Source organism: Monodon monoceros, unplaced genomic scaffold (genome assembly GCF_005190385.1).
Source record: "Monodon monoceros isolate NGI ecotype Baffin Bay Population unplaced genomic scaffold, NGI_Narwhal_1 Super_Scaffold_11, whole genome shotgun sequence".
Lineage (NCBI taxonomy): Eukaryota > Metazoa > Chordata > Mammalia > Artiodactyla > Monodontidae > Monodon > Monodon monoceros.
Window position 1 is genome coordinate 73,010,814 of NW_021703767.1, and position 20,145 is coordinate 73,030,958.

The 20,145-nt window shown below is 37.1% G+C and overlaps 1 protein-coding gene across 2 annotated transcripts in view; it reads left to right on the forward strand.

The window, feature by feature from the left end:
- Nucleotides 1–20,145, forward strand: part of ACAP2 (ArfGAP with coiled-coil, ankyrin repeat and PH domains 2) — a 156,831-nt gene that overhangs the window by 37,727 nt on the left and 98,959 nt on the right. For both annotated transcript variants that reach the window (XM_029213913.1, XM_029213912.1), the window contains exon 2: nucleotides 19,408–19,465. In XM_029213913.1, coding sequence (XP_029069746.1) covers nucleotides 19,408–19,465 — 58 coding nt within the window. The remainder of the gene's footprint in view (nucleotides 1–19,407; nucleotides 19,466–20,145) is intronic.

The window sequence follows — 20,145 nt, forward strand, 5'->3', positions numbered from 1 at the left end:
ATCGTGGTGGCTTCTCGTTGCGGAGCACAGGCTCTAGGCACGCGGGCTTCAGTAGTTGTGGCATCCGGACTTAGTTGCTCCACGGCATGTGGAATCTTCCTGGACCGGGGATCGAACCCATGTCCCCTGCGTTGGCAGGCAGATTCTTAACCACTGCACCACCAGGGAAGCCCAGAAATTATTAAAAACAATAATCTTCAGTATGGGTTTCAAGCAGACTGAGCAACCACCCAAGAGCAAGTTAATTGCAAATGGCAAGAAATTGCAGGTTTCTTGCTTTTTAAAGAAAGTTCAACCTGTTAATCCTCTAAACTAGGTTCTGGAGCTTTGGTGAAAAGACTCAGTCTCTGTCTCTGGGAGCAAATGGACACTTAACTTACAGTGTGTTAAGTGATACAATTGAATTAAATCCTGGGGGCAGATAAGAAAGATCTCTGTCTTGCATGGGCAAGTAAGGCTTCCTAAAATAGGGAATGTTTAAGCTGACAGATGAAGAACAAATTGGGAATTACTGAGGTGAAGAAGTTTGAGGACAAGGGCTTCTGGCAGAGAACTGCGTGTGGAATGGCCCGAAAGTAAGTGAGAGTGTACAATGGTGAGGATGGAGGCATAAATAAGGGCCAGATCATGGGCCTTTTGAGTCCATTAAGGATTTTAACCTGAGGGTAGTGGAGAGCCATTGAAAATGTTAAGTAGGAGGTTGATGTATCTTGATCATATTTTTGCTTGTTAAAGAACATTTTGATTGCAGTGTGTTGATATGATTAACTTCACTGGAGCAAGAGAGTCCTTTAGAAGGTGGTTGCTGCAGTTCAGATGAGAGGAAATGATGGTTTGCTCCGGGTAGTTAGTGGGGTAGCATCAAAGTATTTAGGAGGTAGAATGATAGGACGTGTTTGCTTGCATATGAGGGATGGGGAGGAAGGAGGCCAGGGTGATGGTCCAGAGTTATGTCTTGATCAACTGTGCAAATACTGTTTGTTGCTAATCACTGAGCTAGAGAACAGCAGGTTTGGTGAAAAAGATAATGCCCAGTTTTTTAGTTAAGCATGGCTCATTCAGGCAGAGATGTTCAGTAGGCAGTCTGAAGCTCTGAGAGAGGTAATGGGCTGGATATAAATATTTGAGATCTTGATATTCATTTCCTTGAGGGTAAATTGGGTTTATAAGTTGGGATAATTTCCTTTTGTATTTTATGACAGCCAATGCTTACGCTTAAAGAGTTGCTTGCCAAATAACAGGCTACCTGAAAGTGTTTTGTTGGTCATGTTTTTACTTCCTGTGTTATAATTGGTGAGATTCAACCTAATTGATTCTTATTCTTTTAGTTTATTTATTTTCACAGTTTTCATGGTATTTTAAAATCCATTGTAAGAAAATACTTCATTGTATTTATCTCTCCTTCTGTGGATGGACATTTGTTTCCTATTTTTCTTAGTGCTACTGTGTTCATAGTTAGTGTTACTATGAAGCTCGTGTGCATGTCTCTGCACATGTGTGAGAGCTAGGGAGTGGAACTACCAGGTAGAAGGGCATATACATCTTTAATTTTACCAGATGTTGGCAGATTGCTTTATGAATAGGTTATATCTGTGTACACTCCCACTAGCTATGTGTGAGACTGTATGTTTCATATCCTCTCCTATGTTAGGTATTGTCAGACTTTTAAAGTTTTTGCCAATCTGAGGAGTGTGAAATGGTGTCTTGTGATTTTAAATTTGTTTCTTAATTGCCCATGAAGTTGAGCATCTTTTCATGTTAATTGTCCACTTATGATTTCTCTTCTACAAATTGCCTATTCATATTTTCCCCCTACTTTCTATTGGCAAGTTTGTCCTTTTCTTTCTGATTTGTGGAATGATTGTGGTTTCTCTTCACTTTTTAATGTTGTTTATTTTTTCACCCTAAAACTTCACCTTCTGTGACTTGAGACTTTTAAAATTTACTGCTTCATTTACTGCTTATTTTGAATATATACATATCTTACTTTTTAAAAGAAAGTTATTTTTATCTTTTATACATAATTTATCAAATCAATGGTATTGAATAATTATACATTTGAAAATATTTTACAGTTATAAACTGATGATACAGACATATGCAAATGTATTTTTTTAATAGACTTTATTTTTTAGAGCAGTTTTGGGTTCACAGCAAACCTGAGCAGAAGGTAAAGAGAATTCCCATGTCCCTTCGTCCCCACATACTTACAGCCTCCCCCCACTGTCTACATCAGGCACCAGGGTACCTTTGTCACAATCAAGAAACCTACATCGACACTTCTTTATCACCCAAACCCTGTAGTTTACATTAGGGTTCGCTGGTAGTGTTGTACATCCTGTGGGTTTTGACACGTGAATAAAGACATGCACTCACCATTGTAGTGACATACAGAATAGTTTTACTGCCCTAAGTATCCTTTGTGCTCTGCTGATTCATCCCTCCATCCCCTTGACCCCTGTCAACCACTGATCTTTTTAATGTCTCCATAGTTTTGCCTTTTCCAGAATATCATATAGTTGAAATCATACCGTATGTAGCCTTTTCACATTGGCTTCTTTCACTTAGTAATATGCATTTAAGTTTCTTCCATGTCTTTTCATGGCTTGATAGCTCATTCTTTTTTTTTTAAGCACTGAATAATATTCCATTATCTGGAGGTACTACAGGTTATTTATCCATTCACCTACTGAAGGACTTCTTGGTTGCTTCCGAGTTTTGGCAATCGTGAATAAAGCTGCTATATAGATGTATGTGCAGGTTTTTGTGTGGGCAAAAGGTTTCCACTCATTTGGGTAAATACCAGGGAGCACAATTGCTGGATTGTATGGTATGTATTATAAGAGTATGTTTAGTTTTATTAGAAACCCCGAAACTGTCTTCCAAAGTGGCTGTGCCAGTTGCATTCCCAGGAGCAATGAATGAGAGTTCCTGTTGCTCCACCTTCTCACCAGCATTTGGTGTTGTCAGTATTCTGGAGTTTGGCCATTCTAATAGGTGTGTAGTGGTATCTTGTTGTTTTTAAAAATTAATTAATAGAGGTATAATTGATTTACAACATTATATGTTTCAAGTGTACAGCTTAGTGATTCAGGATTTTTAAAGGTTATAGTCTATTTATAGTTATTATAAAATATTAGCTATATTCCCTGTGCTGTACAGTATATCCTTATAGCTTATTTATTTTACACGTAGTAGTTTGTATCTCTTAATCCCCTACCCCCCATTGTGTTTTTAATTTGTATTTCTCTGATCACTTATGATGTGGCGCATCTTTTCATATGTTTATATGCCACCTGTATATCTTATTTAGTGAGGTGTCCAGATCTTGGGCCTGTTTTTTTAATTGGGTTGTTTGTTTGCTTATTGTTGAGTTTTAAGAGTTCTTTGTATATTTTGAATAGCAGTCTTTTATCAGATATGTATTTTGCAAATATTTTCTCCCAGCCTATGATCTGTCATTTTATTCTCTTAAGCAATATTTACTTTTAAATAAACATCAGGCACTTTTGTTTGTGGACTATAATTTTTTAATTAATTGATTAGTGTCCTAAGATAAGAAATCTTGGTTGTGATGTAACCCACCAAATAAAATAAGGCAGAATCAATAAAATTTTAAATCAATAAATACTTCCAACTAAAACTAGTTACAAAAAGAACAAGGTTGAGTGCTTTAAGGTCTAAATTTATGTAGAACTCCCCTCTATGGAATATAATAAAAATCACATTTATTCAACTATTTTCTTCACTGCTTATATTGTTGAAACAATTTCTTTCCATTCCTTAGTATATTTCAGCCATGAGTATTTTTTCTTAAATATTTAAAATTGAATCCCCTTCCATCACTCTATCCTCTTATCCCGCCTTTTTAAAAAGTGCTTATACTACCTGATACAATATGTGTACATATTTATTGATAGTCTTAACCCCACTTATATTTCTTTATTGATTGTCATAACCTGTTCCATGAGAACAGAGATTTATTTTATTTTCTACTGTATCCTAAGTCCCTTGTATAGTGTCTGGCATCCAATAAATACTAAAGAAATATTTGTTGAATGAATGAAAAACTTACTTATATTTTAGTATGCAAAGCTTAAAAAAATTACTGCTGATTTCAGAGGTAGTTGTTATGGCCTTAATTTGTTATTATCCCCAAGATTGATTTTACAAAGACTTCTCACACCTCAAAAGGGCTTAAATCTCCGCTTAGTACTACTACTCAGAATTTCAAATTTCATATTCTGAGCAACAAGTTATGCTACCTTAATCGAGTATGCTAATTCTTATTTTTAAGCCAACTATAGATTTTTGAGTGGTTGGTCAGTGGGTCTGTGTAGTATGTGATGTAATCCTTTACCATCATCAAGACCCAGCTTTAAAACAAATTTTGCCATGCAATATGAGTTTAAATGCAGCATAGTTATGTTAATTATCTGTAAATTTCTTGATGGTTTGACCTAGAAATTTGAAATTGGTTAGTACTAGGAATATGCCAGTCACAGGCAAAAGACTACAGGTTAGAGATTATCAAGGAAAGAATTAAGTAAAATGCATATGTCTTTTGATGTGAAGAAATTCTTTTATTTTCCAATTTTTTATGGTGGTAAAATACATATAACATAAAATGTACCGTCTTAACCATTTTTAAGTGTACATGTCGGTGGTATTAAGTACATTTATATTACTGTTCGATTATTATCACTATTCATCTCCAGAACTCTTTTCACCTCCCCAAAATGAGACTCTGTACCCATTATGTAATAACTCCCCATTTCCTCCTACCCTTAGTCCCTGGAAACCACCATTTCACTGTCTGTCTCTATGATTTTGACTAAGAATCTCATGTAAGTGGAATCATACGATATTTATCTTTTTGTGACTAGCTTATTTCACTTAGCATAATGTCCCCAAGTTTCATCCATGTTGTAGCATAGGTCAGAATTTCCTTCCTTTTCAAAGCTGGATAATATTCTATTGTATGTACATACCACATTTTGCTTATCCATTCATTTGTTGATGGACACTGCAGTATTTTCTCCTAGTCTTTATCCAGATGATGGATGCTACCTTAACAATTGACAAGAAGGGAATGACTTCCTCCTTCAGGGGAGCCCTTGTCCCTTTTAGGAGTGTGGTTCTATTCCTGTAGGTTTAAATAATATATCTTCATCAGAATATAACAAAGCCACATATCCATACAATAAATACAACTTTAGTGTTGTTTCCCTAAGAAACACACTTTGCTTTTCTTCAGCGTTCTTGGAAACACTGATAATAGGTTGTTTTTTTTTAACATCTTTATTGGAGTATAATTGCTTTACAATGGTGTGTTAGTTTCTGCTTTATAACAGAGTGAATCAGTCATACATATACATATGTTCCCATATCTCCTCCCTCTTGCGTCTCCCTCCCTCCCACCCTCCCTATCCCACCCCTCTAGGTGGTCACAAAGCACCGAGCTGATCTCCCTGTGCTATGTGGCTGCTTCCCCCTAGCTATCTATTTTAAGTTTGGTAGTATATATATGTCCATGCCACTCTCTCGCTTTGTCAAAGATTACCCTTCCCCCTCCCCACATCCTCAAGTCCATTCTCTAGTAGGTCTGTGTCTTTATTCCTTTCTTACCCCTACGTTCTTCATGACATATTTTTTTTTCTTAAATTCCATATATATGTGTTAGCATATGGTATTTGTCTTTCTCTTTCTTACTTCACTCTGTATGACGGACTCTAGGTCTATCCATCTCATTACAAATAGCTCAATTTCGTTGCTTTTTATGGCTGAGTAATATTCCATTGTATATATGTGCCACATCTTCTTTATCCATTCATCCGATGATGGACCCTTAAGTTCTTTACATCTCTGGGCTATTGTAAGTAGAGCTGCAGTGAACATTTTGGTACATGACTCTTTGAATTATGGTTTTCTCAGGATATATGCCCAGTAGTGGGATTGCTGGGTCATATGGTAGTTCTATTTGTAGTTTTTTAAGGAACCTCCATACTGTACTCCATATTGGCTGTACCAATTCACATTCCCACCAGCAGTACAAGAGTGTTCCCTTTTCTCCACACCCTCTCCAGCATTTATTGTTTCTAGATTTTTTGATGATGGCCATTCTGACCAGTGTGAGATGATATCTCATTGTAGTTTTGATTTGCATTTCTCTAATGATTAATGATTTTGGGCATTCTTTCATGTGTTTGTTGGCAGTCTGTATATCTTTGGAGAAATGTCTATTTAGGTCTTCTGCCCATTTTTGGATTGGGTTCTTTGTTTTTTTGTTATTGGGCTGCATGAGCTGCTTATAAATTTTGGAGATTAATCCTTTGTCAGTTGCTTCATTTGCAAATATTTTCTCCCATTCTGAGGGCTGTCTTTTGGTCTTGTTTATGGTTTCCTTTGCTGTGCAAAAGCTTTTAAGTTTCATTAGGTCCCATTTGTTTATTTTTGTTTTTATTTCCATTTCTCTAGGAGGTGGGTCAAAAAGGATCTTGCTGTGATTTATGTCATAGAGTGTTCTGCCTATGTTTTCCTCTAAGAGTTTGATAGTTTCTGGCCTTACATTTAGGTCTTGAATCCATTTTGAGTTTATTTTTGTGTATGGTGTTAGGGAGTGATCTAATCTCATACTTTTACATGTACCTGTCCAGTTTTCCCAGCACCACTTATTGAAGAGGCTGTCCTTTCTCCACTGTACATTCCTGCCTCCTTTATCAAAGACAAGGTGACCATATGTACGTGGGTGTATCTGTGGGCTTTCTATCCTGTTCCATTGATCTATCTGTTTTTGTGCCAGTACCATACTGTCTTGATTACTGTAGCTTTGTAGTATAGTCTGAAGTCAGGGAGCCTGATTCCTCCAGCTCCATCTTTCGTTCTCAAGATTGCTTTGGCTATTCGGGGTCTTTTATGTTTCCATACAAATTGTGAAATTTTGTTATAGTTCTGTAAAAAATGCCGGTGGTAGTTTGATAGGGATTGCATTGAATCTGTATATTGCTTTGGGTAGTAGTCATTTTCACAATGTTGATCCTTCCAACCCAAAACATGAGATATCTCTCCATCTATTTGTATCATCTTTAATTTCTTTCATCAGTGTCTTGTAAGTTTCTGCATACAGGTCTTTTGTCTCCTTAGGTAGGTTTATTCCTAGATATTTTATTCTTTTTGTTGCAATGGTAAATGGGAGTGTTTTCTTGATTTCACTTTTAGATTTTTCATCATTAGTGTATAGGAATGCCAGAGATTTCTGTGCATTAATTTTGTATCCTGCTACTTTACCAAATTCATTGGTTAGCTCTAGTAGTTTTCTGGTAGCATCTTTAGGATTCGCTACGTATAGTATCATGTCATCTGCAAACAGTGACAGCTTTACTTCTTCTTTTCCGATTTGGATTCCTTTTATTTCTTTTTCTTCTCCGATTGCCGTGGCTAGAACTTCCAAAACTATGTTGAATAAGAGTGGTGAGAGTGGGCAACCTTGTCTTGTTCCTGTTCTTAGTGGAAATGGTTTCAGTTTTTCACCATTGAGGACGATGTTGGCTGTGGGTTTGTCATATATGGCCTTTATTATGTTGAGGAAAGTTCCCTCTATGCCTACTTTCTGGAGGGTTTTTATCATATATGGGTGTGGAATTTTGTCATAAGCTTTCTCTGCATCTATTGAGATGATCATATAGTTTTTCTCCTTCAATTTGTTAATATGGTGTATCACGTTGATTGATTTGCGTATATTGAAGAATCCTTGGAATAAACCCCACTTGATCATGGTGTATGATCCTTTTAATGTGCTGTTGGATTCTGTTTGCTAGTATTTTGTTGAGGATTTTTGCATCTATGTTCATCAGTGATACTGGCCTGTAGTTTTCTTTCTTTGTGACATCCTTGTCTGGTTTTGGTATCAAGGTGATGGTGGCCTCGTAGAATGAGTTTGGGAGTGTTCCTCCCTCTGCTATATTTTGGAAGAGTTTGAGAAAGATAGGTGTTAGCTCTTCCCTAAATGTTTGATAGAATTCACCTGTGAAGCCATGTGGTCCTGGGCTTTTGTTTGTTGGAAGATTTTTAATCACAGTTTCAATTTCAGTGCTTGTGATTGGTCTGCTCATATTTTCTATTTCTTCCTGATTCAGTGTTGGCAGGTTGTGAATTTCTAAGAATTTGTCCATTTCTTCCAGGTTTTCCATTTTAATGGCATAGAGTTGCTTGTAGTAATCTCTCATGATCTTTTGTATTTCTGCAGTGTCAGTTGTTACTTCTCCTTTTTCATTTCTAATTCTATTGATTTGAGTCTTCTCCCTTTTTTCTTGATGAGTTTGGCTAATGGTTTATCCATTTTGTTTATCTTCTCAAAGAACCAGCTTTTAGTTTTATTGATCTTTGCTATCGTTTCCTTCATTTCTTTTTCATTTATTTCTGATCTGATCCTTATGCTTTCTTTCCTTCTGCTAAATTTGGGGTTTTTTTGTTCTTCTTTCTCTAATTGCTTTAGGTGCAATGTTAGGTTGTTTATTTGAAATGTTTCCTGTTTCTTAAGGTAGGATTGTATTGCTGTAAATTTCCCTCTTAGAAGTGCTTTTTCTGCATCCTGTAGGTTTTGGGTCGTCGTGTCTCCATTGTCATTTGTTTCTAGGTATTTTTTTATTTTCTCTTTGATTTCTTCAGTGATCACTTTGTTATTAAGTAATGTATTATTCAGCCTCCACGTGTTGGTATTTTTTACAGATCTTTTCCTGTAATTGATATCTAGTCTCATGGCGTTGTGGTCGGAAAAGATACTTGATACAATTTCAATTTTCTTAAATTTACCAAGGCTTGATTTGTGACCCAAGATATGATCTATCCTGGAGAATGTTCCATGAGCACTTGAGAAAAATGTGTATTCTGTTGTTTTTGGATGGAATGTCCTATAAATATCAATGAAGTCCATCTTGTTTAATGTATCATTTAGAGCTTGTGTTTCCTTATTTATTTTCATTTTGGATGATCTGTCCATTGGTGAAAGTGGGATGTTAAAGTCCCCTAGTATGAATGTGTTACTGTCAGTTTCCCCTTTTATGGCTGTTAGTATTTGCCTTATGTATTGAGGTGCTCCTATGTTGGGTGCATAAATATTTACAATTGTTATATCTTCTTCTTGGATCGATCCCTTGATCATTATGTAGTGTCCTTCTTTGTCTCTTCTAATAGTCTTTATTTTAAAGTCTCTTTTGTGTGATATGAGAATTGCTACTCTAGCTTTCTTTTGGTTTCCATTTGCATGGAATATCTTTTTCCATCCCCTTACTTTCAGTCTGTATGTGTCTCTAGGTCTGAAATGGGTCTCTTGTAGACAGCATATATATGGGTCTTGTTTTTGTATCCATTCAGCCAATCTGTGTCTTTTGGTGGGAGCATTTAGTCCATTTACATTTAAGGTAATTATCGATATGTGTGTTCCTATTCCCATTTTCTGAATTGTTTTGGGTTCGTTATTGTAGGTCTTTTCCTTCTCTTTGTTTCTTGCCTAGAGAAGTTCCTTTAGCATTTGTTGTAAAGCTGGTTTGTTCATGTTGAACTCTCTCAGCTTTTGCTTGTCTGTAAAGGTTTTAATTTCTCCATCAAATCTGAATGTGATCCTTGCTGGGTAGAGTAATCTTGGTTGCAGGTTTTTCTCCTTCATCACTTTAAATATGTCCTGCCAGTCCCTTCTGGCTTGCAGAGTTTCTGCTGAAAGATCAGCTGTTAACCTTATGGGGATTCCCTTGTGTGTTATTTGTTGTTCTTCCCTTGCTGCTTTTAATATGTTTTCTTTGTATTTAATTTTTGACAGTTTGATTAATATGTGTCTTGGCGTATTTCTCCTTGGATTTATCCTGTATGGGACTCTCTGTGCTTCCTGGACTTGATTAACTATTTCCTTTCCCATATTAGGGAAGTTTTCAACTATAATCTCTTCAAATATTTTCTCAGTCCCTTTCTTTTTCTCTTCTTCTTCTGGAACCCCTATTATTTGAATGTTGGTGCATTTAATGTTGTCCCAGAGGTCTCTGAGACTGTCCTCAGTTCTTTTCATTCTTTTTTCTTTATTCTGCTCTGCAGTAGTTATTTCCACTATTTTATCTTCCAGGTCACTTATCTGTTCTTCTGCCTCAGTTATTCTGCTATTGATCCCATCTAGAGTATTTTTAATTTCATTTATTGTGTTGTTCTTCGTTGCTTGTTTCATCTTTAGTTCTTCTAGGTCTTTGTTAAATGTTTCTTGCATTTTGTCTCTTCTATTTCCAAGATTTTGGATCATCTTTACTATCATTATTCTGAATTCTTTTTCAGGTAGACTGCCTATTTCCTCTTCATTTGTTAGGTCTGGTGGGTTTTTATCTTTCTCCTTCAACTGCTATGTGTTTTTCTGTCTTCTCATTTTGCTTATCTTACTGTGTTTAGGGTCTCCTTTTTGCAGGCTGCAGGTTCGTAGTTCCTGTTGTTTTTGGTGTCTGTCCCCAGTGGCTAAGGTTGGTTCAGTGGGTTGTGTAGGCTTCCTGGTGGAGGGGACTAGTGCCTGTGTTCTGGTGGATGAGGCTGGATCTTGTCTTTCTGGTGGGCAGGTCCACGTCTGGTGGTTTGTTTTGGGGTGTCTGTGGACTTATTATGATTTTAGGCAGCCTCTCTGCTAATGGGTGAGGTTGTATTCCTGTCTTGCTAGTTGTTTTACGTAGGGTGTCCAGCACTTTGGCTGCAGCACCAGTAGCCTTTCATCCACACGGCTCAGAATAAAAGGGAGAAAAAGTAGAAAGAAGGAAAGAAAGAAGGGAAGAAAGAAAGAAAGAGGGAGGGAAGGAAGGAAGGAAGGAAAGAAAGAAAGAAAAAAGAAAAAGAGAAAGAAGGAAAGAAAGAGAAAAAGAAAAAGAGAAAGAAGGGAAGGAGGGAGGGAGGAAGGAAGGAGGGAAGGAAGGAAAGAAAGAAAGAAGGAAAGAAGAAGATAAAGTAAAATAAAGTAAGATAATTTAAAATAAAGTTATTAAAATAAAAAGTAATTATTAAGAAAAAAAATTTTTTTAAAGACAGAAAAAACAAAACAGATGGATAGAACCCTAGGACAAATGGTGGAAGCAAAGCTATACAGACAGAATCTCACACAGAAGCATACACATACACACTCACAAAAAGAGAAAAAGGGGAAAAAATCATAGATCTTGCTCTCGAAGCCCACCTCCTCAATTTGGGATGACTCGTTGTCTATTCATGTATTCCACAGATTCAGGGTACATCAGGTTGATTGTGGAGCTTTAATGCGCTGCTTCTGAGGCTGCTGGGAGAGATTTCCCTTTCTCTTCTTTGTTCGCGCAGCTCCCGGGGCTCAGCTTTGGGTTTGGCCCCGCCTCTGCGTGTAGGTCGCCGGAGGGCGTCTGTTCTTTGCTCAGACAGGACGGGGTTAAAGGAGCAGCTGCTTCTGGGGCTCTGGCTTACTCAGGCGGGGGCGGGAGGGAGGGGTGTGGATGCGGGGCGGGCCTGCGGTGGCAGAGGCCGGCGTGACGTTGCACCAGCCTGAGGCGCACCGTGTGTTCTCCCGGGGAAGTTGTCCCTGGATCCCGGGACCCTGGCAGTGGCGGGCTGCACAGGCTCCCCGGAAGGGGGGTTTGGATAGTGACCTGTGCTCACACACAGGTTTCGTGTTGGCGGCAGCAGCAGCCTTAGCGTCTCATGCCCATCTCTGGGGTTCGCGCTTTTAGCCGCGGCTCGCGCCCGTCTCTGGAGCTCCTTTAAGCAGCGCTCTTAATCCCCTCTCCTCGCACACCAGGAAACAAAGGGGGAAGAAAAAGTCTCTTGCCTCTTCGGCAGGTCCAGACTTTTCCCCGGACTCCCTCCCGGCTAGCCGTGGTGCACTAACCCCCTGCAGGCTGTCTTCACGCCACCAACCCCAGTCCTCTCCCTGCGCTCCGACCAACCGAAGCCCAAGCCTCAGCTCCCAGCCCCGCCCGCCCCGGCAGGTGAGCAGAGAAGCCTCTCGGGCTGGTGACTGCCGGTCGGCACCGATCCTCTGTGCGGGAATCTCTCCGCTTTGCCCACCGCACCCCTGTTGCTGTGTTCTTCTCCGTGGCTCCGAAGCTTTCCCCCTCCGCCACCCGCAGTCTCCGCCCGTGAAGGGGCTTCCTAGTGTGTGGAAACCTTTCCTCCTTCACGGCTCCCTCCCACTGGTGCAGGTCCCGTCCCTTTCCTTTTGTCTCTGTTTATTGTTTTTTCTTTTGCCCTACCCAGGTACGTGGGGACTTTCTTGCCTTTTGGGAGGTCTGAGGTCTTCTGCCAGCGTTCAGTAGGTGTTATGTAGGAGTTGTTCTATGTGTAGATGTATTTCTGATGTATCTGTGGAGAGGAAGGTGATCTCCGTGTCTTACTCTTCCGCCATCTTTCCCTCGTCCTCCATTATCTTTTAAGAAGCATATAGAGGAGGCATTTTGAAAGGGATGAGTGAAACAATATAAACTTTGGTGAGGGTTTTCATGGCTTATATGTTTTTTTCTTTTATTCTCTAACTCTGTTGAAAGTGTGAGTGAGGGCCTGGAGGAAACCTTGCTTGGGGGAAGATAATCAAATCCAGGTTCTTGCTTTCCTTTGAATGCTTATTCCAGAGTAATAGAATGTTATTATCTGGAAGTGATATTAAAGATGATTCAGTCCATTCGTCACTTTTTATGGATGAGAGAATTGAGGTCTGGAGAGATTCAGAGGTCCTTCCAGGGACCCATATTAGTTGGTAGAGGGTTAGACTAAAATTTTGGTTTCCATTTCTAGTCTGTTTTTCCACAATTCTTTTTTCCATTACAGGACTGAATTTCTCATGGATCTTGCCAGCTTTGCCTAGTTGACCAATCTGAGCGAATAGGAGCAGTTAACATTTCTAGCATACTATGTTGCATATAAATGTTTCTAGCAACATTTCTAGCATATACTTTTAAAAGGAGAATGTCCTTTTAATTTCACTGAGACTTTCCAGAAATAAAGGCCGAGACTTTTTAAAAAGGTGGCTTATTATTATTATGTAATTTTATTGAAGTATAGTTGATATACAGTGTTGTGTTTAATTTCTGCTGTACAGCAAAGTGACTCAGTTATATGTATTCTTTTTCCTATTCTTTTCCATTATGGGTTATCACAGGATATTGAATGTAGTTCCCTGTGCTATACAGGAGGACCTTGTTGTTTATTAAAAGGTGGCTTACTATTATTGTCTAATAAATATGTATTCAGGGCCTTAACTCCCCCTGGTACTGATTGTAGTGTTGGTTCTCCTCTGTTTGTAGGCTCTTACAGGAGTCAGATAGAACCAACCTTGATAACCATAGAAAACCTAGAGGATTTTCAAGTAAATTTTATTATATTCTCCTATGGCTATCCTATGGCTAGATTGAAGTTATGAAGAAGTTAGGAGAAGACTCCAGTGTGTATTTGACATGTAATTTTTGTAAGAGGGCAAAAGTATTGAAGTATTTTAAAGCAGTTTGGACTTGCTGTTTTATCTGCTGATCAAAGGCCTGTTGTAAATTTTTTGTTCCTTTTTAAACCATTTCAAATTCTTGTTGGAAGTATGTGATAACTTAATCTTATCACTGCTTTCTTCCCTTTTGGCCTCATGAAATGAAAATGAAAAGAAATTGTGTATTTTCTTTAACACTATAGATGATTATAGCTAACATTTATTGATTACTTACTGTCAGGTACTGTGCTAAGGTTTTTATATGTATTTAAAAATTCTCATACGTCTCTATGGGAGATACAGTTATTATTACCTGTATTTTATAGATGATATTGAAACATGAAGAACTTGTTCAACATTACATAGGTAGTAAGAAGTAAAATATGGATTCAAACCTAGACAGTTTTTTAAAAACTCCATTCCATTCCCTCTCAACATTAAAAGGTATTACAGAGACCCAATTATAAAGGGCTCAGAGCTTATTGAACAAAATAAGGGGAGGCCATTCACATTACAAGATGATCTAATGAAGGATTTCTTTTAAAAAGTAAGTTTCCAGGGTGTGTCATGTGTTCTCCGGTCAAAAACCCAGAGAGAGCCATCTCATTATATGGGGAGTTTGGTCATCTAGTTTTGCCATGTGTTGAGTTATAGGGCTACCCTTGGATCAGTGAGCTATCCCTGATCCTGCCATTGTCCTATCTTTGCAAAGAATAGCCCAGCATTGCCCACGGTGGATAAAGCTGTTGAGCTGAAAGAGTTGGTTGGGGATGGTAGGTCGTGATAGACATATAGGCAACTCCTCTGAGTATCTAAATGGTTATTCAATTTATGTGCAGCCTTTAGGAGTATATCTATTATATAAAACAAGGACCATAGATGTTAGTTTCAAAATCTGTACATTATAGTTTGAGTATTTATTTGATCTCTTTCATAATTCTTTGGGAGGTAGTTATGACAGAGCCTCAAATCCATCTTTAATGCTTTGAGGATATTTATGTGCTTAATAAGTGATCTTGAGTATCCTGTAGTTGTGTTTTAGATTGCATCATCATGTGACCTAGTCTTAGATTATCAATTCCGTTTTAAGCATATTGTCAAAGCTGAAGTGGAAACAGTTTTTTTTTTTTTTTTAAAGGATCTCAAATGGATGGGTAGAATAATTCTTTATCATACCTCCTGTTTCTTTCAAATAATTTTCTTTTATAAAGAAAATGTAATGCTCGCGTTACACATACTATTTAGTTACTCTTATGGATAAACTTGTAAAAGCAGTGGTTTAAAAAGTTTATTGTAAATCAATTATACTTCAATAAAAAAATAAAACAAAAAAAAGTTTATTTCTACACCAGGGGTGTGCAGTTATCTGGGTGGGGAGAGTTCTATGTTTGTGCTTTTCTTAGAGCTTTATTTAATTCACAGCCCAAAGTGATCACCATGTGATTAGAAATGTCTCAGTGTTAGTACTTGCTGCTAGATATTTTCCTATTCTAGTTTTATGTTTTTATTTTTAGTTAACTCTTTTGTGAGATGATCTGTGATGCATGAACAGATAAAAGAATGAAGTTGTTATTATTAAAAATAAAGTGACCCTAACAAAAAGGTCCTACTCTCTAGCACAGGGAATTATATTCAATATCCTGTGATAAACCATAATGGAAAAGAATAGGAAAAAGAATATATATGTAACTGAATCACTTTGCTGTACAGCAGAAATTAACACAGCATTGTAAGTCAACTATACTTTAATAAAATTTAAAAAAATAAAGTGACTCTTTCCCTGAAATCTGGGCTTATTCAGTTTCTTAGGGTACAGCCAAGTAGACCTAAGTCCTAAAAATTATTTTCTTGTATGTAGCTCATGTATGAAAACGCGTTTTCATCCATGTTCTTGTATTTGATATTCATAGTAAGGAGTCAGTAAACTTTTTCCATAAAGGACCAGATAGTAGTAAATATTTTAAGCTTTGTAGGCCATATAGTCTCTCTTCCAACTACTCAACTCTGCCACTAGGGTGTGCGAGCTGACATAGGCAATGTGTAAATGGATGAGCTTGACCGTGTTTCCATAAAACTTTATTTATGGACACTGGAATTTGAATTTAATATGGTTTTCATGGGTCATTAAATATTATTTTTCTTTTTTTTTTTTCAGCCATTTAAAAATGCAAGAACCATTTTTAGCTCATGGGCTATGTGAAAGCAGGTTACTGGCCAGATTGCCTGACAGGCTGTCATTTGCTGACCCCTGCTTATAATAATCCTGTGAGACTTAGCTGACTGCTTTCTGGTTTTTTTGCCCTTTATTTTACCATCTTTTAACATTATTTTATATTATTCTTATTTTACTACTTAATCATGTTTTCTTTCATTGTGTGTAACTTTTAAAATTTAATAATTTTAATTAACATTTTAAGCTATGGAGTGTAGGGTCTATAATATTGTCATCTTTAATGCCTTGCACATTTATAAAAGTTATATGCTCAATAAATATATATTTTTTAATAAATATATTTATTTATTTTTGGCTGCGTTCGGTTTTTGTTGCCGCTCGTGGTCTTTTCTCTAGTTGCGGTGAGCGAGGGCAGCTCTTCGTTGTGGTGCGCAGGCTTCTCACTGGTGGAGCACGGGCTCTAGGCGTGCAGGCCTAGTTGTGGCTCGCGGGCTCTAGAGCGCAGGCTCAGTAGTTGTGGCACACGGACTTAGTTGCTCCGCGGCATGTGGGATCTTCCTGGACCAGGGCTCGAACCTATGTCCTGTGCGTTGGCAGGCAGATTCTTAACCACTGTGCCACCAGGGAAGCCCATATGCTCAATAAATATCTGAGAGAGTTGGAAAGGAATAATATCTGTCTTTCACTATTTGAAGGATTGTTGTGTAGATTGTTTTACTTATTGATTTATGTATTAAAAATGTGTTCCAGAATGGTTGTCTTGCATAATGAGTAGACACAATAGGGAGGCAAAACTCACCTCAGAATGCAGGGATGAGAAAGGAGAGAAAGAAGCTCCTATTGATTGTGTTCTTTGTGTTGTAGTACATATATACTGTAGTCAGTGACAGGCAGTCCCTCATTTAACCTTTACAGCTCTTTTAAATAGGTATTTGTTTACTCAGTTTACAGATGAAGAAATACCTTAGCCTTAGATAAGTGAGTGGTGAGACAGAATTTGAACTGAGACCATGTTCTGTCCATATACTTTTCTTTTTATACCAAGGAATATTCAACAGTTAACCAGGCTGCTTTAGACACTAGCTACTTACTTATTGCTACAAGTTTTCACACATATCTTAGATGACCAAGGACAGAGATTTTTTTTTAGAGAAGGTGAAATGTTGAATTGAAGAACCTCTGTGATAAACTTTCAGATTCTCAATATGTGATTACAGTGAGCTTTATTTTGAAATGATAGGCAAAACACATTTTACCTGTTAATTTTATACACAAACTCTTACCTCTCTCTTTTTAAAAACTATTTATTTATTTGGCTGCGTCAGGTCTTTGTTGCGGTGTGCAGGCAGGCTCTAGAGTGTGCGGGCTCAGTAGTTGAGGCACGTGGGCTCTAGAGTGCATGGGCTTAGGTGCCCCACAACGTGTGGGATCTTAGCTCCTCTACCAGGGTTTGAACCTGCGTCCCCTGTATTGGAAGGTGGATTCTTAACCACTAAACCACCAGGGAAGCCCCTCTTACCTCTCTTTAAAGAAAGGTGTTTAAAAGTGTTTCACAAATAAATTCGTAGTATTGCACAGTGAAATAAGATTGAGGAATGTACATAAAATTTCTATTAACTATATGTTTAGTAGACACCAATAATTAAATCAAATCTCAAGCTGATCGTTTCAACTCATTTTCTTGAAGTTGAAGATTGAGTCAAGCTAAATTAAATGCAGGTTAAAAGTATAAATGGAGAGGTTTTAAATGGTTATAAATGGAGAGGGAATTCCCTGGTGGTCCGGTGGTTAGGACTCCACGCTTCCACTGCTGGGGGCCTGGGTTTGATCCCTGGTCAGGGAACTAAGATCCCGCAAGACGTGCGGCGTGGCCAACAACAAAAGAAGTATAAATGAAGAAAGTTTCTGAAATTGTGGAGTTTCTTTCTTGACTCAGCAAACATTTTGAGTCTCTGTACTGCTACCAGGAGCTCGTAATAGTGAGAGAAGTGGACAGGGATAGAGCTTCTAAGAGGACCCACTTCCTAGGAAGGTGATGTCTGAACTTATTTCTTTTCCCCCTTTATTAGCTTTAAAAATTATTTAAAAACACATAGTCATTGAAAATATTAAAACAATCTAGAAGTATAAATCGTAAGAAGTGTAAATCCTTATTTTCACTTTCTGCCCTCTGATCCTCATTCTTCAAAATTATAGTTAGCAGATTGGTAAATATGCTTCCAGATTTTTTCTTATGCATATACGAATAGGCTCCCCACTCTACCCCCCCCCAAAAAAACTGGGCTCACACTATATGTAATTTTGTAACTTGCTTTTCCTCCCTTGTGATGGTCTGTAATGTATATGTTTCCATCTCAGTAGAGACAGATTAATCTCATTTAAAAACCTGCTGCTTCACATAATAGGATGGAGTACCATCATTTATTTACATTATTTCTCATTGCTGGACATGTAGGTTTTAAACCTATTTACAAAAAATAGATATCCTTGTACTAATATATTTGTTTTCTTTTGTGAATTAAGTTTTAAATGATGAGTAACATAGAGGCAGGTGAAGAGAATGAGGATTAATGTAAAGGGGAAATGTTTTCTAGGCTAAGGGAACAATGTGTTCTTTGAAAACACTGCTGAAGAAAATGACAAACTTTTAGTTAGGGGAGAAGCATTTCTCTTTCTATGCTGTGGAAGTATAGCACCTCTTGTTTTCTGGAAGTATAGCACCTCTTGTTTTCTTAACTGTGCTAGAGTATCTCATTTTGTGGAATCGGCATTTCTTTACTGAATAATTTATGGTTACATAATTTTCTCATTTTGGAGATTAAAAATTTTTTTCAATAAATGTTACCAGGTAGAGAAGTAGAACCACAAGCTGATAAAAATGGTATTCAAGAGGTCACACAGAGGTTCTGTGGGTAGTTTTGGGAATAGAGCTTATATCTTAGCTATTTTTCTCTTCTTAACAGTGTCTAACTGAGAATTCTTGCCCAGAGTTCAAACTAGCTTTTTGGGTGGCTAGTCCCCCACTGTTATCCAATTGAAACAAATTTCGGTTGATTCAAAAAACAGGTATTGCAAAGTTGCTAGTTTATCAAGTAGTTATCTTAAAATGGATAGATAGATGGCTTAAAGTAGATGAATAACATTTTTTACTCCTAAGTATAAAATATCGTTATCCTTAAAAAGTTTTAGTTCCTGCTGTTTTGTTCCAAATTTCCAATTTTGGAATGTTGCCCTATAGGGCATATCAAGTACTACTTAGTGTTAGAATTTTATCATTCCCCTGACAAGGAAGAGAATCTGCTGATTTCTTTAAAAATACATAGGAAACAAAACGCGGTCTTAAACAAGGGTCATAACATCTTTCTGAACTGTTTCTAAAAGTAAAAGCCTTTATTTTTGGTTACCAAGGATGCTTTGCTGTTTGGTTACATGTGCTTTGTTGAACAGAAATACAAGTCTTTGTAAGGCTCAACTTTCAAAATTTCTTACTTGTTTTTAAAAACATATGCTTAATAGTTCTAATTAGTGTTATTAATTTGAATAACATGAATGCGTTCAGTAAATTAGCCTAATGTGTTCTCTCATTACCTTAAACAATAATTGTATTATGTGTTGTAATACATGGTTATGAAGTATTCATACTTTGTTCTAAGGGAGTTATTACTTTATGTGAAGTGTAATTTTTTAGCATTCATATCTATTTTTTTACTTGGAGTTATTTTTCAAGAGTAAAGTATATGTTTAAACACAAAGTAACTTACTTTATGTTTAATTTTTCTAGGGCTGCTTTGGAAGAAGTAGAAGGAGATGTGGCAGAATTGGAACTGAAACTTGATAAGGTAAATTTTACTTTAACTTTTTAAAACATTAATTCTTGTTTTGCATAATGATTTGTTCCTGTAACACTAGATGGTTCAAGTGACTTTTATCTCCGTGAGGGTAAATGCTAATATTATCCCAATATTATGAAGAAGTTGAGGCTAGAGACATTAAGTAGTTTGTTGAAAATTTAATCTAAGTGCCAGAGCAAGAATCTGAACCATGTCTGACTAGGCATCTTTTATATTGTTGGACGGTTGTTTCCTTCTCCATCAAAAAGATTGCAGTCTTTTTTGATGCTTAATGGATATCATATGTAACCTAACCACTCTTGTTTATACATTTGGGTGAGGCCATGTTCAAATATAAAATTTTAAATACTCCTTCCATTTTTTAAAGCTAATGCCAGAAATGCTGAATATGTATTTAATAATTGATATTAAATGGTCATATTCTATGCAAGGGTAAATGTAGATTGATTCCTATCTTCTGTATTAATTATTGATAATCTTTTTTTTTTTTTGGCCTCTACCCAAGAAATGTTATCTGCTGTATAACAGTGAAATATGAGAATGAGTAAGACATGGCTTCTGATCTTAAGTAACCGTTGTTCATTGTTAAAATTTTTGGAGGTAAATGTGTATATTTGAATACCTTCTCTGAAAATAATTTCCTATTTATGTAATTATTATTATAAATG